The sequence below is a fragment of the Phyllostomus hastatus genome, unplaced genomic scaffold (genome assembly GCF_019186645.2).
Source record: "Phyllostomus hastatus isolate PE091 unplaced genomic scaffold, TTU_PhHast_1.1 phas_contig_1187, whole genome shotgun sequence".
NCBI lineage: Eukaryota > Metazoa > Chordata > Mammalia > Chiroptera > Phyllostomidae > Phyllostomus > Phyllostomus hastatus.
Window position 1 is genome coordinate 14338 of NW_025333544.1, and position 25113 is coordinate 39450.

General features: G+C 41.9%; 1 protein-coding gene across 10 annotated transcripts; it reads right to left on the minus strand.

Annotated features, from left to right (window-relative positions):
- Nucleotides 1–4118: 4118 nt before the first annotated feature.
- On the minus strand, nt 4119–20004 carry LOC123824859 (aldo-keto reductase family 1 member C1-like). 10 transcript variants are annotated; one of them, XM_045848292.1, is made up of 10 exons: nt 19766–19987; nt 14647–14768; nt 12718–12906; nt 11509–11572; nt 10616–10791; nt 9677–9799; nt 9480–9608; nt 7886–7995; nt 6904–6985; nt 4119–6283 (listed from the first exon to the last, which is right to left on the minus strand). In XM_045848292.1, the coding sequence occupies exons 2-10, from the start codon at nt 14731–14733 to the stop codon at nt 6197–6199; spliced, it is 1047 nt and encodes a 348-aa protein (XP_045704248.1). In that variant the 5' UTR covers nt 14734–14768; nt 19766–19987; the 3' UTR covers nt 4119–6196. The 10 variants fall into 10 exon arrangements, with proteins under 10 accessions (XP_045704248.1, XP_045704255.1, XP_045704222.1 ...); XM_045848299.1 differs by having other exon boundaries at nt 10709–10786; nt 11456–11572; nt 19766–19983; XM_045848266.1 differs by having other exon boundaries at nt 10616–10786; nt 11456–11572; nt 19766–19983.
- Nucleotides 20005–25113: the final 5109 nt, after the last annotated feature.

Consider the following 25113-nt stretch of genomic DNA (forward strand, 5'->3'; position numbering starts at 1 on the left):
GCATTTCAGAATGAAAACTTTGGCAGGTGGTGAAGTGGGGGTGGGTCTGGGACACACATGGAGGAGGGGACCACATTTCAAGCCTGCTGCCAGCATCTAGACAAGGATTGGAGTGATAAGATTTGAAGTAGAGTGTGCAGCATGGGCATCAGGACATGACCAGTGTGAGAGGCATGGCAGTGAATAGATGGTGTGACAGGAGGACACTGGCCTCTAGCCCCAGGCCCACAGGGCACCTGTAATCCTGCAGGTCAACATGAGGGCAAGTGTGACATGTGGGAAGAAAGGAAGTTCACAGTGGAACTGGCTATGTTTGGGGAGATGAGACTCTGCAGCCATTGGGTGAGATGGGCAGGTGCAGGTGCGGGAGTGCCTGAGGGCATCCCAGCAGAGGGGAAGGGGAGCACAGTCCAGGGAAACACCCAGGCAGGCCATCCTCTAAGCAGGGGAATCACTGAAACAGAGATTAACTGAGGGGTCTGATCTGTCAGGAACAGTGTCCAGAAGCCCTCAACTCTGCTGTCACTGATACTGCCTCTCCTGAAAGACAGGAGGAAGCTCGGGATGTCATGTAGCATGAGTGAGCTCTGGGTGACTGTTGCAGTGCACACTGACTGTGGCTCCTGACTCAGTCCATCAGCCTTTTTGCCACTAGGACACATGCTGACTACCTGCCCTGGCACCAGACATGCTCTCTGCTTCTGCCAACAAGTCCACCTTGCTGGTCAGTGAATAGCACAGAGCTGTGGTGTGTCTGCCCTCATGTCCCTTAACAAGGGAACTGCTGGTGGATTAGAAAGAAGGCACAGCATCACCTATTTCCACCCCAGTAGGAAACAGCTCAGGTGGCCTTGAATTTTGTTGCTGTATGCATGTCTGAGAATGATCAGCAAACCCTCAAAAGTATTGTTTTTCTATTACAAATAAAGTTCATCCTATAAGCATATAGTCAAATATGGATCCTGAATAGCAAATTTTTAAAATTACTTTACTGTTATTCAATTACAGTTGTCTCCATTTTCTCCACACCACTCCCCCCAACCCCAGCCAAACCCACCTCCATCTTTTGCTTCCACCTTCCCCCTTGGTTTTCTCCATGTGTCCTTCATAGTAGTTCCTGAACACCTTTCTCTCCACTGTCTGCTCCCTTCTTCCCTCTGGCTATTGTTAGATTGTTCTTAATTTCAATGTCTCTGGTTATATTTTGTGTGCTTTTTTCTTTTGTTGGTTAGGTTCCAGTTAAAGGTGAAATCATATGGTATTTGTCCCTCACCACCTGGCTTATTTCACTGAGCATAATGCTCTCCAGTTCCATCCATGCTGTCCCAAAGGGTAGGAGCTCCTTCTTTCTCTCTGCTGCGTAGAATTTGATTGTGTAAATGTACCATCGTGTTCTGATCTATTCACTTACTGATGGGCACTTAGGTTGCTTCCACCACTTGGCTATTGTAAATTGTGCTGCTATGAACATTGGGGTGCATAGGTTCTTTTGGATTGGTGTTTCAGGGCTCTTAGGATATATTCTCAGCAGTGGAATTGCTGGGTCAAAAGGCAGTTTCATTTTTAGTTTTCTGAGGAAATTCCATACTGTTTTACACAGTGGCTGCACCAATCTGCATTCCCACCCACAGTGTACTAGGGTTCCCTTTTCTTCACATCCTCTCCAGCACTTGTTTGTTGATTTGTTTATGATGGATGTTCTGATCTGTGTGAGGTGGTATTTCATTGTGGTTTTAATTTGCATCTCTCTGATGGCTAGTGATGCTGAGCATCTTTTCATATGAAGAGTGAATTTATATACCTGTCTTTGCAATGCTGATTTAGGTCCCAGCCAGCTTCAGAGCTGTTGGCTGAATCTGCCACCAGCTGGGGAAAGAGACCCACTAATGTCCAAGCTCAATGAGCAGCTGCTGGTAGAAGGTGCCTTTGCAATGCCTGTTCCATTTCAAGGGGTTTTGTTTTGTTTTCTTTTGTTTTTAAACACTTTGTGAGTCATTGTGAGGAAAGAAACAACAGCAAAAATAAGTAAACACTAGGGAATTGGAAAGCTTAGGAAGTTTCACAGAGTTTACCTGGAAGCAAAGGGGCCACAAACAAAACCTGACAGGCTCAGGGGGGCCTGGGAAGCAGCCTTCAAACTTAGAGACACAAAGTCACCACACAGGTTGTTCTGAAGTTCAGACTGTCTAATTAAAAGCAGGTTTTGTCCTTAGTCATGTCCTAGGCCAGTATTTTTCCCTAACAAAGGTCAAACTTTACCTTAACTGAGCCTGTCAGTTACCTTTTGGCATCTATGGTAACATGCCTGAGGAATGTGGAATTTCCTTTCCCTGGACCCCTCACAGCACAGACACCATACCAGGGGGACACCATGAACCCCCTCCCTGTTACTGTGATGGTGTTAAATGTTGACTGTAACTATTCTGTACCCACCTGTGTAAAAGAAGTCTGTGTCTATCATTTTACCTTTCATCCAACCCAGACGGCCCCCCACCCACCCAGCTTTGCTTTCTCCCGCCTCCTCATCTATCACCAATGCACTTCTGGTGACCCCTTATGCCTCCTCTTTTGACTGTGACGTATAAAATAAGGTGCTAAGCTGCCATTCTCCAGAGCATTTCTCAATGGGTGGAGGGTTTGCTTCCCAGAGACTGTCAGCAGTTTGACTCAAATAAAACTGTGAACATTCTCAACCAGTGTGAAAGGTCTCTTACCTGGACAGCAGTCCCAGTTCCCCATGAGTTCCCACACCCCTGTGCATGTGGCACTTGAAGGCGCTCTGCAGCTCCTGCCTCACAGGCCCTCCTCCCTGGGGCCCTGCTTTTGTCTGCACAACCTGCCTTCTGTGGAAGGTCTTTCCCACTCCAGGGCCTGCAGACTCAGGTCCCAAGAGAAAAGTTACACAGGTGTCCCTTTCAAGGGGCCCACTTGTGTCAGATGGCTGGCTTCTGTTTCTGATGGCTTTAGGATGGGGGAGGTGGCTCAGCTCAATGAATAACTGTCCCATTTGGGTTTTCTCTCCTTTCACTGAAATGGAAACCCAAGGATACCAGGAAAATTAGAGACATACCCAGCAACAAAGAAAATAGCCTAATAGGAGATGTTTTTTTTTGTGGGGGGCAGGGTTGTTGTAGACAGACATCAGGGGCAATTGGCAAAGAAAGGGAAGCAGGAAATTAGGGAGAAAGGCAGGAAAAGGAAGCTAGGTATCCAGGCCCTTTTTTCAACCACATCAGGGGACCCGGGTCTACTGGAAGACAGCCTGGCCTACCTACCCAGCAGGTGTTTAAGGGCCACTCTCAGGTACACCCAGCTGATTTCTCCCACTCCTCCCTGGAGTTGAAATGGGAGCTCCTGGCTCCTGTGGCAGCACCGGGAAGCAGTGCACTTCCATCACCCCTGCCCTGTGCTTTGTTACAGTGTTCCCTCCTCCAGATGTGATGCACAGCAAAACCTTATTCTTTCCCCTTTCCACAGTCAGTGTTCTTCTAACGAGTTTCAGCCAGGAGGGAAATATCCCATGCGTCTCCCGACAGGTGTGCCATTTCCCCTGCACTCCAGCCTCATCGCCCATCTGGGTTTCCATCGGAACCGTTTCTCCTCAGGCTGGAGAAGTTCCTCTGAAGGTTCTTTGTTGAACTTTTCTCTTTTTTATTTGTCCCAACTTTCTTTGCAATTGCTGTTGAAACAGTTGTATTAGGACGGCTGCTTTAAGACCTGTGATGATTCTCATGTCTGGGTCATCTTGGTACAGGCCTCTGTTGCTTGTCTTTCATTCAGTTTATTCCTTCCTTCTTCTTGCTATTATGAGTTATCTTTCATTGAAATCTGAACATCTCAGAAATTTTATATTAAGTGTTAAATCTCCTTCAAGGAACTGATAGAATGTTATAGAGTGGCAAATTCATAAAACAGAGAGAAAGTAAAATGAGAACTATAGGACAAGACAGGAGTGGACTTTGAAACTTTGGAGCACAGCAAATTGTTAGCTTTTTTTGAGAGCCCGTATCTGCTAAGATCACCTCCTGGGATGTCAGTATTTCAGCCTCAGTGACACAGGGGGAAAAGCAAAACAAAACAAACATACAAACACACAGAAGAGCCAAAGCAGTGGTAGGTTTTGTTGTCAAATTTTATCATTATTTATTTGGGGAAAAAACTTGGGTTTAGAGACTTCTTTCCTGACCCAGACACACAAGCCTTATTGTGACTGACTGAGGTATGAGGCATGGAACACAACAGACACCTTCTCATCCTTGAGATGATCTCCAACCCTGGGCCACATTTAAAAACAGGAGCATCCTCACACACTTGTCATTAATATTCATCATGAAATGGAAAATCCGGGTGGTCAGCAAAACTAAAAGAAAAAGGAGATCCTTAGTCTCGTGACTGTTTCTGGGCTGGGTAAAGAGAGGCTTCTTTTAAACTGGCTCAAGTATGAGTAGTAGTAAGATACTTTTCTTTCTGGAGAAGTACAAACACAACTAGTTTTCTAATAACCCTGTACAGTTGCATCACACTGTAGTAAACTCATTGTTAGAAATAAATATACTTACTGACACTTGAGCATCTACATAAAAATACACTAATGTAGTCTGTTATTGCAGGTATATAATTCTACAGCTTAAGGAGACAGAACTATTGGTGTTGAGCTTTTACCTCCCAGGAAGACCTAAATGAATGCTGCCTTCCTTTAAAACAATGACCTACTGGTTTAACATATAAACCTAACAAATATTTCAAGGTAATGGTGAGGAAGATGATAAAAATATCACCAGTGTTCAGTTTCTTCCAAGCATCAGTAATAATTCATCGTTGACTTTACTGGGTGAAAATCTCTATATTAGATCTAGAATGGATACAGTGGTCATGAAATAAGTCACTTCAACAGAGAGCTTCCCTTAGCAAGGGAAGTAACCTCACTCTATGTATATAACCATGTTTGAGATAGAAAATACTGAATCACTGAATAAATATTAATTGAAATTACTGATATTGTGAAGGAATACTACCTGCTGCTCTACTCTCCCTTCCTCTTAACCTTCTATCCTTCTGTTATATTATCCATTCAGCCAATATTCATTGATTATACAAGGAAAGAGTAGCTCTTTAAAGGAACTGTCCTAGCAATCTAACATTCTGTGGTCCAAAATTGTAACCAAATTGGTTAGTAAACTATATGTTATATTAATTATAGGTGTAGTTGCCACAAGTAAAATAAAAGGGGGTGGAGGGGAAGAAAGTGCAGGCAGGGTGCCTTTTTAGATACAGTGCCAGAGAAGGTATTGGGAGGGTGACATCTGAGTTAAGACTTAAGGAGGTGGAGGAGAGACCATCCAGCTACCAGGAGGAGGAGTGAGCTGGCAGAGAGAACAGCCAGTGCAAAGCCCTGAGCCAGGCCTGGCACTTGTGAAAAGCAGCAAGGGACCACTGGGGCTCATGGAGTCAGAGGAGAGAGCAGTAGGATGCGGAGGCAAAGACGGAGGGAGGGAGCACCCTGTTGGCTCATGTAGGTTGTCTAAGGAATTTGTCCTTTGCTCTGAGTGAGGTGCCAGGCCACCAGATATCTCAAGGAGGGGTGTCTGACCAGGTCAACCATGGAACCTGTGGTCCTGTGGATTAGATCCTGTGTGTGGGGATGAAGTAGAGAAGCAGGGAGAACAAAGAGCGGCAAGTGACTTGACTGTAACATCAGCATGTTTGAGGTGTGTGTGTGTGTGTGTGTGTGTGTGTGTAGAGGGGACACTGGGGGCACAAAAGTCCCCTCTTCAAGAAGCTTTGCTATACAAGGAGAAGTGGGATGTAGCTGGGGAGTGAGGTCAAATCAGGAGAGGATTTTATGGAAAGAGAGCACATGTTTGAAAGCCTCAAGGAATCATCTTGTGCAAGGGAAACAGTGATGATGTGAGCAGAGATGGGACTTAGGTCAGTGAGCATGACAGGGAGACAGAAGGGCAAGGGGTGATGAAATATGCAAAGGATGATAGTAAATCGATTGATCCCGGAATTTAAGCAGCATTAGGACAGAGGAACACGAGGGTGACAGTGAAAAGGTGGTCTGAGGGCTTGAAGAAAACGTGATTTCCCACAACTTCCCTAAAGCAAGAAGGAAGAGAAGACTCTTCCTGGAGGACTGGAGTAAGCTGAATCCCCTCACTGTCCTGCTTCCAGAATCTGCAATGAAACAAACTACTTACAGAGTAAAATTAAAATAACGGATGTTCCTGTTGAGGCCATCTAGAGTTTTCATATCCTCTGGTGTCAATTGGAAGTCAAAAACCTATCAGAAATGTGAGAAGATCAACTCAATTTCCCTGAGGCAATTACCCCCCACTATCCATCCCACCCCCAGACACAGACACACAAATTCAAGCAGGAGTTTATGTAGGTTTATGAGAAGGTTGTCACAAATCTGGGGCTCACTCCCTGGCAATTCAGGTCACCCTCAGAGACTTCTATGAGGTGACTGTGGTAGCAGCAAAGGAATCCTAGAAATTTTTGAGCCCAAACCTCATCTCATCTAACTCCCTCTTTTTCAGCTGAAGAAATTAAGACATGATTTTCCCAGGGTCATGCAGCTGGGTTAAAAACCAGGACTGAGACCAAACCTGACCCTGTTTAGTGTCCTTTTTTATACCCCTCCACCCATGCTGCAGCAGTTGGAGGGTAGAACCATTAAACACAGCACTACTATGCACAGAGTACAAGGAGACAAGCTTTGCCCCAACCAACATACATGGAGAGCCTCACCAATAACCTGCACCAGAGGCAATGCTGTGCCTGTCAGTGCCTGCTGCCCACAGCCCTACCATGCACCTGGAAGTTCTCTCAGATTCTCTTCTCACTGAAGCTCTTGGCCAGGACCACCACCCCCCGCTGCAGCTGGTAGCGCAGGGCCACCTGAGCTGGGGTTCGCTGGTGCTTGTCAGCGATGGCATTGAGTACTGGGTCCTCCAGGAGAACTGGGTTGTCCTTGTTCACCCTGGGAAGGAGGCAGACATGCTGTGTGTCTGAGGCTGCATATCCATTTCACTAGGGTCTGCTTGTTCAGGCTCGACACTGCTAGTCCTCTAGAATCTTCCTCACTAGCCTCTGGCTATGTCAAGGTCTTATTTTGTGTCTTTTGGTGAATCCAGAGAAGAACAACAGAGAATGTAAGGCAGAAATGGAAACAGATTTTCTTTCTCACTTTTAAAACATTTCTGACAAATTTAGTAAAAGGTCAAATAACTCAGAAAGACACAATTGTTATCCAAAATGAAACCCAAAGACCACCATCATAAAAAATAACTAGCTATTTTATAAGAACTTTCTATTTCACACAAATGCTTTCAATTAATTCTCTCAGTTTTGTCATCAAACACACAGGGGCGCCCAAACTTTTGGCATCACTGGGCCACACTGGAAGAAGAAGAGTTGTCTTGGGTCACATGTTGAAAACATTGTCACATGTAATCACAAAAAAGTATTGTAACGTTTTAATTAAATTTATGATTTTGTGTTGGGCTACATACATAACCACCCTGAGCCACATGTAGCCACTGGGCCACAGTTGGGACACCCCTGCAGGGTGCATAATTTATATTCCACTAAAGAGATAAAGAAACTACAATTTATAGAAGGGGTTACTTGTCTCACATCACTCAACTACTGAGTGTCAGAATCAAGGCTTGGGATGGCATTGTCACCCTTCAAAGACAAACCTTCTGAAATTTATGAACATCTTCATCAGTAGTGGTACTATTTGGTAAAGTTTTATTGAGACTTTACAATGTAGGCTAGGGAAAGGGTTGACAGACATGAATTATTCTTGCTGTCTATCCTTAATTTCTCCCAAAAGATACAGCATTTACAGTGAGAATAACTTTCTAGAAATTATTACCAATCCTTCTTGGGATCAGAGCCTAGGGCACTGTATGCAATGAGGACAATGTCCTTGGACTTGCAGAATTCCAGCAGTTTGCTCTGGTTGAGGTACAGGTGACATTCCACCTACAGATGCCAAGCAGAAGCATTTGTAATATAGACCACCAAATCTACAAGTAACCTAGAGTGCTGTAAAGCATGGCGGAGGGATCACAATACCAGAAAAGTTGTATTTAGGAATACAAAGTCATTGTAATCAAAACAGCCCTGTAGTAGCACCAGATCAGGCACATAGATCAATGGAACACAATGGAGAGCCCAGAAATAAACCCACACCTTTATGGTCAATTAGTATGTGACAAAAGGGGCAAGAGCATGCAATGGAGTAAAGTCAGTCTGTTCAATAAACAGTGTTGGAAATATTGAACAAGTACATGAAAAAAATGAAACTAGACCACCAACATTCACTGTACACTAGAATAAACTCAAAATAGATAAAAGACTAAAATATGAGTTGCAAAACCACAAAAGTCCTAGAGGAGAACATAGGCAGGGAAATCTCAGATATCCCAAGCACAAAATTTTCACTGATACGTCCCCTAGAGTAAGGGACATAAAGAAAAGAATAAACAAATGGGATTTCATCAAATTAAAAAGCTTCTGTATGGCTAAGAAAAACATCAGCAAATGAAAAGGGAACCAACAATATGGGAAAATACATTTACCCATGATACCTGGGACAATGGTTTGTTCTCCAAAATATACCAAGAACACACATGACTCCACACCAGGAAGACAAACAATCCAACTAAAAAATGGGCAAAGCAACTGAATAGACATTTCTCCAAAGAGGACATAAAGAGGGCCCACAGACATATGAAAGGTTGCTCAGCATCACTAGCCATCAGAGAGATGCCAGTTAAAACCACAGTGATGGCCATTCTGACTTCACACTGGTCAGAATGGCCATCAGAAACAACACTTGGAAAACAAGTGTTGGGAAGCTGTGGAGAAAAGGGAACCCTAGTGCACTGCTGTTGGGAATGCAGACTGGTATAGCTATTGTGGAAAACTATGGAATTTCCTCAGAAAACTAAAAATAGAACTGCCCTTTGACCTGACAAATCCAGTGCTGGGATTATACCCTAAGAATATTGAAATACCAATACAAAAGAACCTATGCACCCAAAACTGGAGAGCGTTATGCTAAGTGAAATAAGTCAGGTGGTCAAAGACAAATACCATAGGATCTCACCTATAAATGGAACTTAGTCAACAAAACAAACAAATAAGCAAAATATAACCAGAACATGAAAATAAAGAACAAACTGACAGTGACCAGAGGGGAGGGGAGAGGGGGGTAGCAAGGGAAAGAAGGGGGAGGGTCAAGTGAAGGAACATGTACAAAGGACCCCTGGACATGGACAATGGGTGGGGGAAGGTTGAATGTGGGACGTGGGGGTGGGTACTGCCCGGGAGAGTAACAGGGGGGCTGGAATGGGGACAAGTGTAATTGAACAACAATTTTTAAAAAAAGAAACCAAAAGAAACACAATTTTTATGGATTTAGTAAAACTCCAAAATAAAATTTTTGAAGAACAAATAGCTACATGAAAAACTAAAAAGAAAACAAGTGACATGGCCTTGGGAACTATCCTCAACAATTTGAAATACATTCTGTTCTCTTGAAGCAGCTGGGGTCCCAAGGTGCAATAATGAGAGGGAGTGCCACTGGTGACCTGTGGATATGAGAGAAAAAGTAAGATGAAGAGGAGGGACAAGTCAGAGGGGTATTAAAGAGGCTCACCTGGTTGCAGACAGGTTTGTACTTGAGCCCTGACTTGTTGAGGATCATCTCCAGCTGCCTGCGGTTAAAGTTGGACACACCAATGGACTTGGCCAATCCTGCCTCCTTACACTTCTCCAGGGCCTGGGGAGGAAGGGGTTAGGAGGCATCATCTGTGTAACTGGCTAGAGAAGTTCAATAATGGGAGCTCACTGAGAGTGGGGGCTGAGGATGGGAGAGAATATGTGCCAGAGCAGGAGAGAGAGGTCTTGGAAGGTTCAGGTGTCAATACACCTAGAAGAAAATGGCCAAGTGAGGAGAATAAAAAACACTAGGAAAACATGGGTAAGAAGATAAGAGTAAGGAGAGAATGCAAGTGGCCAGGACACAGCTCAAGGAGCCAGGATGACTTTAGCTGAACACCTAGAAAAATTGGATTGAGTGACAGCAAAACAAGCACCAGGAGAGCAGGAAGCAGAGCAGCTGCAGCATGGGGAACAGGACTGTGGCCCTGTTTTCTCTCTGCCCTCATTTCCTAGTACTGGCCACTGGAGTCCCTCTGATCCCATCCCACGTGCCCTCTTGCTGTTTCTCAAAGACGGTAGGGTGTCTCTCATCTTACAAACTTTGCCTTGGCCTTCTTTTGGCCTCTATCTCTCCTCACCCAGATATTCATATAATCAATTCCCTCTTTCTGCAAGTCTTTGCTCAAATGTCACCTTCTCAAGGAGGCCTGCACTACCCAATCTGTTTTTAATTACCTATCTGTTTTCCACCCCCGCCCCTGCCCCTGCACTCTCAGTTTGCCTGGGGGCAGAGACCTTGGGTTTATTCAGTAATGGTGTCTGACTACTTAGAGTACCAAGTACCAAGTACATCACAGGAATTTAATAACTATGTGCTGAATCATTAAACAAATGACTTGTGAAAACCAAGGCAAAGGGGCATTCAAGGACTTACCTGGGTTGACACAGGTGACAGAATTGAACTAGATCCATCTTGGCTGAATTCCTGCCTGTCCCCTCTCCATGAAGGCACAGAAGCTGTACTCACCTCCCACGTGCTACAGAGATCCACTGTGTCAAAAATGATTTTCCCATGGGAGTCCTTTGGGAAAATCTCCTCCCCAGGCTGGAACACAGGAAGGAAGGAGAGGTTGTACAATATAAAGCTAAGTCTGCCTCCAGCCAAGCTGTTTGGAGCCTATAAGTCTTGAGGCTAATGGAACAATCTATCCTCATTTTTGAAAGGAATTTTAAGTTTAGGATAAAGGGAAGGGAAGTACATTTAGGAAGTGAACCTCTTAGAAATGTTTTTAACTGCTAAAAGTTTGATAAATATTGTTTGTGTGAAAGACAAATTGAGACACCCAGGACACCATTCTAGAGAGGGCCTGGACTGGAGCCAAGCTCCTTGGTCCTGGGCCTGCTTCCTCCCCTCCCTCACTGGGAGGTGGTCCAAAGACAGGGCATCCTGCCTGCATCTCAAGGGCTAAGTCTCATCCTCTTTGAATTTCCTGGACCTCAATGGACCTCACACTTGGACACCCCCAGGCACAAGTGCACGTGGGCTTCGGGCTCAAGACAACGGGCATCCACAAGTTGAGACAAAACCATTGAAACAAATGAACTCTTGTCATTCTGAGGCTGAAATAGTCAATTGACAATGACACAGTTGCAGGAAAAAAAAAGGAACCTTAAAGTGTTATGTATATTTCTTCTCATTTTTGCAAGCTTTATTGTCTCTGGTGTTCAGCAACAATTTTTATATTGATAACCAAAGGAAAAAACTTTTTCTAAACTTCAAAGCTGTTGGGAAATGAATAAGAAAAAGATCCACATAGCTTAGCTGGAGTTTCCTTAGCGACATTTCCAGGGCAGTTTGGACCAATTCTGGGCGGAAAAAGGTGAGCCACAGCTGCAATGTTTAAAGGAGAAGGGGTGTGAGATTATTTCTTTAAAAATCTTTCTGAGAGATTTATAAAATAGTAAATAAGCATCCACAACCATACTTCACTTACTGTAGATGTGATGTGACAAATAACCTGGTGAATCTCTTAAATTCTGGATCATGACAACTTATTTTCATACAGAATTAAGACAAAAATGTAGCCAATGAAAATGTGTTCTACACAGAGGTTCTCCCATTTTAGAATGTAAAAGCACTATTTGGTTTGCTCATTAAAAACATATTCCTGAGTGCCACCTCCAAACATAAGTTACAAGTATCTGAGATAGGACTGGTAAATTGTTTTTTAAACACGAACTTTATTTGGGGGGATATGGAAACAAACAGGATCTATGAAGGGAGGATTAAAACATGAGACAATGAAGGGTCGTGTGGTAGCGGTATCACATCTAAACAGTCATGGGGAGACAAAAGTATGTAAGTACTTTTATAAAGAATAATTTCATCCTTATATTATTTTATGAGATAATGTCTACTTCATAGGAGAGAAAAATTAATGATTTTATTGACCACATCACAGATTGAATGAGATGTGATGGCTATAGTTTAGAGAGGTTAATAAACTTTTCTTCATTAACAAATTTCACAGTCAAATGTCTAGAATATTAAAGAACTAAAACTTATTGTTAGTTTCCAAAAACTTCCATTTCCTGACTCACTTGTATTTCCTCATACTAGAGCTAAGAAAGATTAAGTCACTTTGTCAAAACTTGAGTATATCTGAGTTGGAAAAGCCAAATCCATTTCTGAAAAATTAAAATAACATCAACAGAAAAACAGTATTTCTTAGCATTTAAAATATATTAAATGCTTTTCTAAAAGCTTGATATGTACCTTTCATGTAGCACTCATGAAAATCCTGTGAGGTAAATACAACAAAGTTTACAACAAAGTTTAAATAAGTTTCTGTCCAAGGTCGCACATTTAGTACAATTCACATACAGGACATCTGACCACAGAACCCACACTCCCAACCAGCATGTTCCTAAACCATCTACCATAGCCCAAGGTCCAAGAGTAAATCAAAATTAAACCAATGAGAGGAGAACTTTGCCAAGAAACTCTTCAGCAAAGAGTGAGCTTCTTACAGATACATATGCAACTCTACAGAGCACCTTCGAACTGAAGAATATGTCATCTCTCTTCACAGTGCCATCGGCAATCTTCTTCTGGATGGCTCTCCCAATCTCCTCCTCATTCAGGTATACACAAGACGAATCAATGTGGCGATAGACCACATCAATTGCTGTCTCGATGGCGCCCTCCACCTTACTCTTACCAACCTAGAAAAGCATAAAAAATAAAAATCCACTGCACTTCAGGAATGCATGACCAATTCCATAAGCAGAGCTAGTCAACAGAACCTATTGCTTTTCTAAGGACTAAGTGCTAGAAGTGACAAAGCTAACTGTTGACTTGTAACCAACAAGTGGTAAATGTTTAACAACTGACTCTGAGGAAAAGTCTAAATTTTATGGTCCAGATACTCCCCACATGGCTAATTTCAAGCTACCAATATGGGAAAAAAATGCTCACAATTGAATCTTGTGAACCTAAGAGGTGGACCCAGCACATCACTGGGTTTAACACTCTACCTCTGGATTTATACTCTCTATGTGATCTATAGATTTACACAACCGGTATATTTACATCCCTAAATTAATTCACTCTATCAGAGATTATTAAACTCATTTCAACTCAGAAATCCAAAGCTAAAAATTATCTATCAATGCAATGAAGATGTAACTTTAGATGGAATACATTAGTAATTTACCTATGTAAACTTGACAAACACTTCAAACACATCGAAGGAAGGACAAAAATATAAAAGAAAATAAACTCTTTTCACTCAAATAGCACATAATTTTGGTGGGTTACTAAGTTGGTCATTAAGTGATCATTTATCCTTCACAACTTGGTTATTTTTCTTAGCTGCCTTCTTTTCTCCTGGCCACCAGGCTGAACTTTTTAAGTTATCCGTAATTATTCCCTCTCCATGACCCTCTTCTACCTCACTCTATCATTAAAAGGTTTCAGGTACATTTTTAAATTTTCAACTCCTGATGGTGTAACTAGTCTCAGGGCGATTAACAGACTGTCCACAGACTGAAGAGCCAAATCAAAGGAAAGCAGAGCTTTGTGCCGGTGTCCTTGCCACAGTCAGCCCTCAGCTTTCACACCACGTGGCTCTCGTGCTCCAGAACCAACCCTACAGCTTTCCTTAAACAACCACAAACTTCAGCAAGAAGCACTGAAGCTGAGCTCTTGCAAGGTCACAGTGCTTGACCCAGAAACACGTGTGCAATTCAGTCTTCCAAAAATACAGAGAATTTCCAAGGGCCCCTTGGCCCTCCCCTTGGCACACAGAGACTATAGCCACCTCAGACCTCCAAAACTCTAACATTACTCTTGTCTCTCTTTCTCCAGGTCCTTTTTTGCTGAAATTGTTCTCGATAGTCTTTGTAGCAACTGACAGGGACAATTGGGCGGACATCAGAATTCACAGAGAAACTTCATCACAGGGAAGCCTGCTGCGAAGTCTCTGACCTGTGGTTACATGACAACTGGGCTCCACTTCTTCTCACAGACTGTGAAATGGCTACAACTGCACAGCAGGTGAGAATAACAGAATCAGACTCGCCCACCTGCAACTGCTGGAAGGTGATGCCCTCCCATCTCCCTTGATACAACGCTGCTCCAAGTGTGGCCCTTGGACAAGCAGCAGCAGGATAACTTGGTAGCTCCCTAGAAACATGCACTTTTGAGCTTTCTCCCAGATCCATTCAATCAGAAACTTTGTGGGTGGAACCCCTAAGGCTACATCTCTAACTAGATTCTCAGGTATTTTATGCCTATGATATCTGAAAAGCACTGGCTTCCTGCACAAAATAGCCTAACCTGGAGAGAAGGCACACTAACCATAAACAAACAAAGGCCCCTCTGAATTCCCCAAATGCACACAGTGACTAGTTCTGAGCAGGGCCCTTTCTGTCCCCTTCCGTCTCCAGTGCCATTACAGTTACCTCATGAGGAGCCGAGGTGCCAAGTCCCAGAACAGGCATGAAGTATCCATCATTCAGCTTCACAGAAAAGAGTCTCGTTGCACTCATCTCCTTTCACTCTTTTTGTTAAACAAGCTGATTTTCTTCATTAAAAGAATTTTCAGAGAGAAGCTAACAGTACAGTTACTGCCTTTAGCAGCTTTAATGAGGCATAAGTTACATACCATAAAATCATCCCCCTTAATTATACAATTCAGAGGCATTTAGTATATTCTTAGAATTGTTACCACTATACAACTTTAGAGAATTTTCATCATCCTTGAAGAAACCCCCATACTCATTAGGAACGAGTCCCCATTCTCCCTCCTTCCAACCCTTGGCAAGTACTGCCTGTCTCTGTGGATTTGTCTATCTGGAAATTTTATGTAATTGCATTCAGACAGTATGTGGCATTTTGTGACTGCCTTCTCTCACCTAGCTCAGTGTTCTTAGGGCTCATCCATGTTGTAACGTTTATCAGTACTTCATTCCTTTTCACGACTAAATGCCATCTCTTTGTGTGGGTATACCACTTTTTGGTTATCCCTTCATCAGCTGATGAACACTTGGCTTTTTCTACTTTTCACCTCTTGATGACATTTACGTACACATTGTTGTGTGGACATACATCTCCACTGAACATGAGAAAGCTTTCTATCTCTTTGCATCTTCAATTTCTTTCATTATTTTGTAGTTTTTCATATAGAGGATTTTCACCTGCATCGTTAAGATTATTCTAAATAGTTTATTCTTTTTAGTGCTGTTACAAATGGGATTGTTTTTCTAATTTCCTCTTCAGGTAGTTTGTTGTTAGTGTATAAAAACAACAAATTATTTTTCTATGTTGATTTAGATGCCCTTTATTTCTTTTTGTTGCCTAACTGCTGGGGCTAGCACTTCTCTTACCATGTTGAATTGAGTTGGCAAGAGGGAGCATCCTTGCCTCCTTCCTGGTCCAGATACTGTCTATGTCTGCCCTCAATCCTGCCAATGTTCGCTTTATATATTTAGGTGTTCTGATGTGGGGGCAGTGTATATTATCATTGTTATATCTTCCTGCTGTCCTGGTACATTGACACTGTTATTCAATTTTGTAGTTTTTGTTTTTGTTTTTAATTCCAGAGAGAGTGGAAGGGAGGGAGAGAGATAGAAACATCTATGGACTGGCCTCTGTATTCTCTCCAACTGGGGACCAAATCTGCAGCCCAGGCATGTGCCCTGAACAGGAATCAAATATGCAAAGTTTCAATCCACAATACAACATTCCAACCACCTCAGCCTGGGCCCTTTTATTGTTTTATAATGCTCTTCTTTGTCTTCTTACAGTTTATGACTTAAAGCAATTTGGTCGAATAGCCACACTCGCTTTGTTGGTTTTTATTTACACACTTTTTCTCTCCCTTTACTTTTGGCCTAAGTGCTCTGTGCTCTGGAATCTAAAGTAAATCTCTTATAGACACACATAGTTCAGTCTTGGTACTGTTTGTTGTTAGTTCGTTGTCACTCATTCAGTCTCTATCCTTTGGGGAGTTTAATTCACTTACATTTAAAGTCGTTATTGATAGGGAAGGTTCTACTATGCCATTTTGATGGTTGTCTTCTGTTAATCTTGTTCTTTCATCTGTCTTTTTTTTTCTTTTTTTCTCAATTACAGTTTACATTCATTGTTATTTTGTATTAGTTTCAGGAATGTGTCTTTTTCTCTCTTGTTGTCTTCCTTGTGTTTTGTTGATTTTCTGTAGTGATACCCATTGGATTCTTTTTCTTTTGTATAACCTCAATAGGTAATTGTTTGGTGATTACCTTGGGGGCTTACATGAACTATCTTATAACAGCTACACCATGCTAAATCCATCAGACTTTCAAGACTAGTAAGGCAGAGGCTAGTTCTTTATCAGCCCCTGAGCAGATGGAGCACTGGATGCATAAATCAACTCTTTCCTCCCCAGCCCCACCCCAGGAAGCTGAGATCTGGGGCTTTGTATCAGCTCACTCTGGGCAGAGCAGACAGAAGGGTGTTTGGTGTCTGCCAGCCCATGCTCCCATCTCTGCCTACCCTGGGTGGCTAGACCATGCCCGACCCAGCAGAGCTCCGGGACTATTGAGGAAATGCTAGTTGTTTGGGAAGCCCTGGGGAACTAGATGAGCTGGAAAAATAAGGATGGGAACAGGGCAAGTTAAGATGCCACATGACTCACTGCTCTTAATGAGGTGCACTGATTTTTCTTGAATCAGTACTCCTTGGATTTTGTCTTTGGTTAATTCATAGTTTTTAAAAATTGATTTTGACTATTTTAGCCATTGTTTAGTTGTTCCTGTGGGGATCACATTTTCAGAGGTCTTTCTGCTGCCATTCTAGAAGTGATTTTCTGTTGGTATTTGATTGCTGTATTTTGTTTAAAAATTTACAACATGCACAAAATGGAGAATAACATGGTGAACCTCCATCCATGTGCCCATCACCCTGCTTCAACAATTGTCAGCGTTTTACCTGCACTATTCCATCTCCCTCCCACTTTTGCTCTGCCTGAGCACAGCAAAGCCAAGCCCATGTATTACATCCTTCATCCTTACATAACTGACTCTTCGCCTGATGATGTGATGCCATCTGTGCTATGAACACATTTACAAAATTAATAATAATGTGTTAACAACATCTTCTGTTTGGTCCATATTCAGATTTTCCTGATTGTCTGAGAAATATTATTTTACATTTATCTGTATGCATGTACACATAAATATTCTTTGGTTTACTGCATGAATCAGATCAGCTGTCTTAGAGAACATTCTACTGGTCAGTTACCAGATGGGGATCAGCCCAGGAGCAGGCCTGCCTTGGCCAGCCTGTAGTTTGTGGGTTCTTGACTTCGTGTAAGAAAGATTTCACAGCATGAGTCCAAGTGATTTTGCAAGTACATTTATTAGAGCTGGGGACAGTGAACCAAAGGAAGGATTTAGGGCACAAGTGTCAACAGGAGAGCCTAGGCGGGGCTGCTTTGGCTCCCCAGAAACATTACAGAAAAGGAGTGAGCCATGCAGGCTGCACGGACACACTGAGAAGTAAAAGGCACAGAGACAGAAGTAAGCCAAGACAAGGCTGCTTTTAGTCCATGGAAGGCCAGAGAAAAGAGGACTTTGAAGACAAGTTCAGGGGGTAAGGCTGAGATGAGCTGCAACTGCCTGCTGCTCCCCTGGCTGCAAGTCTGATGGGGAGGGGGCCCTTAGAGTTTAAGAAAAAGAAAGTAAACAGTTTGTGCCTGAGCAAAGGAGTGTGCATGCTCCAGAGAGAGCCCACACTAGGTCCTTTGTCTTGAGGCTTTAATCTTTTCACAGGGTGTGGGAATCCTTGGCAGGTCTCAGGATAGGGTCTTAACAGAATATTAGTTAGTTTTCTGGCTATGCCCTTCAATATGTTGATTCATCAAAATGAGTGCATTTTGGTGAGGTCGGGGTCATTCTCTGGTCAGTTTCATCTTTAACGAATGTCCTTGAAGTAGGGATCAGAGGGAGAAGGTCTGCCCTGGCAAGGCCTGGAATGTGTAAATCATTTGCTCCTAAGTGTCCTTGGTTAGGGAAGACAAGACCTTGTGATTCAGTAGCTGGCTGTAAATTGCTCAAATCACCTGGCTTTGTATGATTGTTTTGTCTGAGTTTCCCCATTCCACTTGCCAAGGAATTTTCATAGCTTCTCAGTACCCTGCCTCAGTTCAACATTCTGGATTTGGTTTATTGGTTCCTCTGTGGTTTCCCTGAGGTTGTCCCTCATCCCTTGAACTTCCTAAAAATGGGCGTTGGATCTAATTGCTTGCTGAGGTGCAGTTTTAGTTTTTTCAAAAGTACTCTTTAAGTGGGTTGTTTACTTCCTATTTCATCACATCAGGAGGCAAATAATGCCTACATTTCAATGGCTTTTTTAATTTATTAATTCAAACTTAGAAATATAGGTGGGCCTACAGTTAGAATTTCATTAAATAGCTTCCAGAGAAAATAATTAAAGATTAATCATTCTAAGAGCATGTTGTGATAATACAAATGGATAGGGTTTGTCCAATTCCTTTCTACCATCTAATATCCCTAACAATTAGAGCAGATTTAATCAAAAGATTCTGGCAAGTGTTGGGAGATTAATTTCTGTATTCTTACTAGCTCTGTTTTAAACTCAAGTCCCTTCCTGCTTGTGCCTGATTCAGTGCATTCAAACATCCCCCCAACCTCCCGAAAAACACCACAAATTACTAATAAATATATTCAACCTCACTTGCATATATGAAATACACCTTAAATGTATGTTAACTGGACTTCTTGTGGGGCTCTCTTCACAATATACACAAATATTTAATCACTATGCTGTACACTTGAACTAAGAAGTGTTTTATGCCAATTATACCTCAATAAAGATTATGTTTCTGTGCAAAGTAAATATACATTAAAAATGAAATATCACCTTCATCAATCTATCTAGCATTTTTAATGTGGTGTCCTGTGCTGCCCCAGCCAATGAGAAAGGAACTTCTATGCTCGATCCATGAGAGTACACACCCTGGGGGCACAGCCCTTGGAGAACCTGGCTTGGAAATATGAGATAAGAGCTTCACAATAGAGCATAGCTTTAATACAAAAAATATTCAGTTCCTGGCCTTCTATCCTAAGTAAATTAGCTAGTCAAAAAAAGATATGTGCAAAGATGTTTTTGCAACATTGTTAGTAATAGAGAAAGCTGGAGAGCTGTTCCATGACCCAGGACTGAAAAATCACCACAATTCACTATGTCAGTTACAATGAATGGGTAGCTTATTATAACATGATAAAGTACACATAGTATAAATAATGCATACAAATGATGTTTATGCAGTATTATAATGAAATGGGGAATTAATACACTGCTACATCACACTGAAGTATCAAGTACAGAGATGTGCATGAAGTAGATTTAACTATGTAAACTATGCATACAAGGAGGATGAAAGTCCAAAATGTTGACAACTTTCATGCTATTTGTTTCATTCTGATTTTGTTCTCTTACCTGTAAGGCAAGTTTTAAGATTTCTAAATGAAAGAGTATTACTTTTGAAGAAACAGATTACAATTATTTTAAAATTACCTGGATTTGTAGACTTTATTGCACAGTTGGCCTCAGTGAACTTCCCAGCAAGAGCCCAGCCTCTGGTTCTTAGGCTCCTAAAATGCCGTCTTCTCAGCCAGCTTGCTCCTGACTTCTGTTCAGACCTCTCCCTGTTCTCTCCCTTGGATGTCTGCTCTTGACCCCACTACCTAGAACTGCTTCCCTCTCTGTCACACTGAATTTAAAACTGCTTCTGAGAACTTTGAGCCAGGACAAAGCCCCCTTGGGGGAGGGCACAAGTCACACCAGGGCTTGTGTACTGGGTTTGACAAAAGTCTGTTTGGTTTTTGAAGATTTCATGGTTTTAAAAATCATTTTGAAAACACCCAGTTTCCTTTTTTTTGCTCACTATAGTACTAACAGTCAGGCCTTACTAAATAAATGTTAAATATGAAATAATGAAAAAAGAGACATCCATCTTCTTGGAGAGTAAATATTTTTATCTTGCATCAGGAAATTCAAGACAGCCCTAAATATTGTTGCCAGAAACCAAGGCCTGCTTACAAGGGTTTCCAGAACAACTCTGAGAAAACAAAGGCAGCTACTGAGGGAATTCCATCAGACAAGCCATGACAACTGGAAAACAGATAATGCTACCTTGCCATTTAGAACAACTTGAGTCTGTGGAAAGCCTTGAGTTCATAACTGTACTGAAAAAACAATTAAGATGTAGTTTGTAAAAAAGTAGTTGAAATGTATATATTTCATTTTAAAAAGATGGACAAAAATAAAATAGGTTTAATTTCTCACTATTTTCATTATGTTGGGCAGGTAAACATATGTGAATAATTTTTCTCTGGTATTAATATCAGGTTATAAACAGCTTCTACAGGGAAAAATAAGTATAAAATATCATTGAAGACATAGAATATTACCTGAATAAGTAAAAATGTATGTAAAAATTTATGGATAGTAAGACAGTTCATTAAAATTTTACTTGTCATAAAATAAAGCACACATTCAAGAAATTCTATTTAAAATTCCCAACAAGATTTTAACAATTTGACACAAATATTTTCAAGTGTATATAAGAATATCAATGCCAGAGAGAAAAAGTATGAAAAAAAAACTATGAAGGAAACTTTCTTTACTGGTCCTCAGAAATTATTTCAAAGCCAATATAATCTAAACAATAGTACCAGTATAAGGTCACACAGAAATACCAGTGGAACAGAGTACAAAATACAGCATTAGTTTTTATTTATATGGAAATTTAAAATATGATTACAGGGTAGTGTAATTCAGAAAAAAATAATTAATTATTTCATACATGATATTGGAACAAATGGTTATCTACCTCAAAGAAAATATCATTGGTTTCCCCTCTTACACCATATATGTAAGTAAATTCCAAGTACATAAATGGTATAAAGTATAAAAAAAGAACAAAACTACAAGAAGCAACCATGCAAAAATCTTGTGTGAGAGGAGACCAGGAAAGTCAAACTCTATGAAAGAATTACTAACATATTTAACTATATAAACTAGTAGAGTTAGTAAGCAAATGAGAAATCTATGAAATATTTATAAACCAAGTGAAAAGAAGCTGATATTATAACCTAAGAGAGCTCTTGAAGTTAACAAGAAAAAGACAAATAAGTTATAAAGTTTGACGACAATCACAGGAAGAAATCACCCAGAAGAACAGTTCCAATGACCACAGCACAGCACCGGGTGTTTAGACTCACTCATAGTTAGGGGAAGGCACATTAGAGCAATACAGAGATTTCAGTTTCTAGCCACCTGATTGGCAAAAATATAAAAGAGTCACATTATCTCTTGTGGGTAGGAGTATAGATAAGAAAGCAATCTTTCCTATATTCAGCTAGATGTGCGAAACTGAGTTTGCAATTCAATCTGGCAACAACTATTGAAAATACAAGTTCATATACTCTTAACTCATAAACCCTGATCCCACAGAAATAAAAGTTTCTCTGTAACAGTATATGTATAAGGCTATTTTACATAAGCATATTTAGCACCAACCCTGGGACCTGAGCAAACAGTCACACATGGGAAAGTCACTCAATAATCACGGTGCATTCATTCCATGTGGTATTCACTACACTAGTGCACTTGGAGAAATCTCCATGTGGTGAACATAGGAAAGTCTGTACAGTCATCCCCCTTATTCATGGGGGAATGGTTCAAAGACCCATACTGAATGCCTGAAACCTCAATTAGGGCTGAACTGGATACATACTATGGTTTTTCCATACATACACATGTATGATAAAGTTTAATTTATAAATTGGGCACAGACAGAGATTAATAACAATACTAAGGTTAACAATAACTAAAAATAAAACAGAATAATTATAACAATATACTGTAATACAAGCTATGTGAATGTGTTCTCACCCATCACAAAATATCATATGACACTGTAGTGGCCCTTCTCATGGTGATGTGAGATGCTACAGTGCCCACATGGTGAAGGGAGGTGGACACGCTGGGATGATTCACATCCTGGGCAGGATGGACTAGTACCACACAAGAGTTCATCACACTACTCACAAGGGTGTGCAGTTGGAAACTTAGGAACTGTTTCTTTCTGGAAATTTTTACTTAGTATATTTGGGCCATGGTTGATCACTAGTGGCTAAAACCTCAGAAATCAAAACCAAAGATAAGGGTGGGCTGGAGGGTGTTCTATTGTATCAGGATCCAGTTTTAAACCACAACAAATATTTTCCACATAATACATATATGAGCATAAACAAAATACAGAAAGCCTATATTAAGCTAACATTCCTTACTATGAAGACTTGCTGAAAAGAATAAAGTGAAGAGACTTTATGGGGAACACAAGCCAAAAAGGAAAATTTCAACCAGAAAGCATGTATATAATTATTTAAGTATTTATTTAAATTTATAAATATATAATTTTTCTTGACATACAAAAAATTAAATTAAGTCATAACAACTTACAGAGACAGTAAATGATATAGCACTCAGTACACCCCTTCAAAGACCAAGAGAGGTGCATTATAATTTGCAGCTGAGTCCTGGGAGTGATTGGAAGAGGGAGAAGCCTGACATCAGGAAGACTTTGCACATGTGAAGTGGCCGCCTAGTCCATGTCCAGCTGTGAACATGAAGAGTGCAGGTAAAGGCAGAGAAGACAATGGGACAGTTTTTATATGCTGACCTGCCTTTCACTATTTGCATTGAGAAACTGGCAAAAGAAGTCGGTGTCGATTCTCAGGGCACGTTTGTTTGTAAAACCCTGTCTTATAGACACAATTAAGTCATAGACTACATTATGTATTGTAATCAAAGTGTTGCGGAAGATCACTCACTCGTGGACAGATGACAAAGCACAAACTTTATTACCCGGGGGGCTCCACGGGGAGTTAAGCATCCAAATCCTCTGAGCCAAAAAGGCTGGGCTGGAGTCTTCTTTAAATACTTGTTACAAGGCAGAAAGGAGGAGGGGGTGAGTCATTTGCTAAAGCAAGCATACAGAAGCAGAAGTGAAGCAAAGGTCAGTGTTTTGGCCTTGAGATAACGTTATGGTGGTGACGTCTGCTAGTCAGCTCCTCGTCATATAAAAACAAAGCATTTTGCAAGTGTTACAGACAGCACTGCTTATCAAAGAAGTTACAGAGCATAGAAACTTTTTCATGGGGGTTCTCTTTTCCTGCCACGTTCCCCCCTTTGATGCTATAAGGTGTTTTATCCCTTTTAGCATCACTAATACCTGGCTATAAGGCTGAGGTCCTTGGGAGGATTATAACCGCTGATACTGGTGTTGGTACCACTGGAGGGCTAGCACTTTGGCGACTGCCCTACAAGTTCCTGTAACCTTAGGTGTTGGACTAAGGTCCAGAGGATGCAGGTTCCCATATGCCTGACACTTCCGGGTTTGCTACTTTATGGTCCTGGATGTTACTTCAGTCTGGCATACCTTTCCTCCCCAAGTGCAGAGGGATTGCTGTGGCTGAATACAACACGATGGCACGTCAGTGGCGGAGCTGAAAGCTGACTCTGGGAGATAGTAAGAGACCACACTACCATTGAGCACAATTCTGTGCCTGGGGTATTACATTTCAGTCTGGGGCTGAGACAGGGGCCACATTTGTTAAGCAAAGCATACAATAAATTTAAATACAGAGACAAAACAGACACAAACTATTTCTAGGGTGAACCGCTTTGCGGGGATTCCATTCCTCAGGGGCCACAGTCACTAGTCCAATTGCCAATGCTCCTGCGAAGGTGCCAATTAAAGTCAGGTACCCTGCAGAACAATGGCTTATTCCTTGGTGTCTTCTTTACTGGCTGGCGTCCTCCGGTGCCTCAGCGTGGGTATTCTAGGCACAGGCTTAGTCCTTGGGTCCTCGGGATTTGCTGCTGTCTTGGCCCGGTGTAGTGGATCCAAGGGGTGACTCCCAGCACCCTTAGGTATGCTGACCGCACCAGGCAGATCCACTGCAATGCCATTATCAATGAGGATCCTAATGCCCGGCTGATCCGAGAGCTGCAGGAGGAGGTGGCTCGGCTATGGGAATTGCTGATGGCTCAGGGGCTCTTAGCCTCTGATCTGGGAGTCCTGAAGGTGGACGAGGGGAGTCCCGGAGGTGCTCTGCCAGCTATAGCGTCCCCCTCTGCACCAGCCTTACCCACATTCCCCCCTTTGGCTGCACCCTGTAACAATTTTTTATTTCAGTTATACACCCACTTTAAATGTTTTTAAGGATAATGGACGAAGGTCTTATCTTCTTGTAACTGCTTCTGGCTGGAAATGAACGTTGTTCTACCTACCCATGGGTCTGGGGTGCCCTGAAAGGGGGTGCAGCACGGAGGGAGTCCTTCCTGTAAGGGGAGGGACCTTACAGAATTCTGGTCAGTTGGCTGTTACCAGGAAGTTGCAGGCTTGGTGTCCAAAGGCTGGCATTACTGGACGGTTGGCATCCTGGTTATATTCTGGAGGTGACAGATTTGGAAAGAGTTGGAAGGCGCAATTAAATCATAACCGCTAAATGACAGAGGCAGGGGCTTAGGTAAAGAATGGCTTGTCTGGAGGAAGGTGTACAAGGCATGCTACACCTATCCAAAACTCTTGTGGCCCATTATACTTTACTCGGGCTGAAGGGAATATTTTATGATTCCCCTTCTTTCAGATACCTGTCCAAGCCACTAAGACAGAAAAGGGAAAATCAGTTTTAAAGTGAAGCCCACAGATTGCCCAACCTGCTTATTAACCTAACCACTTAGTTCAGCCAAACCATTGAGTTTCAGGGGGCGATGATGAAGAATGGGCTCCTTAAGTGAGGCCTATATTGGCACCAATCACTCAGGTAATGAAGTCATAGGCATATGCCCTA

Coding starts and splice junctions, on each gene's coding strand:
- LOC123824859 (XM_045848266.1), bottom strand. CDS start 14,733: ATGAGTGCAACGAGACTCTTTTCTGTGAAGCTGAATGATGGATACTTC. Junction 9,609..9,676: donor ACAAACCTGTCTGCAACCAG/GTGAGCCTCTTT, acceptor TCATATCCACAG/GTCACCAGTGGCACTCCCTC. Junction 6,284..6,903: donor ACCAGCGAACCCCAGCTCAG/GTGGCCCTGCGC, acceptor CATTTCTGATAG/GTTTTTGACTTCCAATTGAC.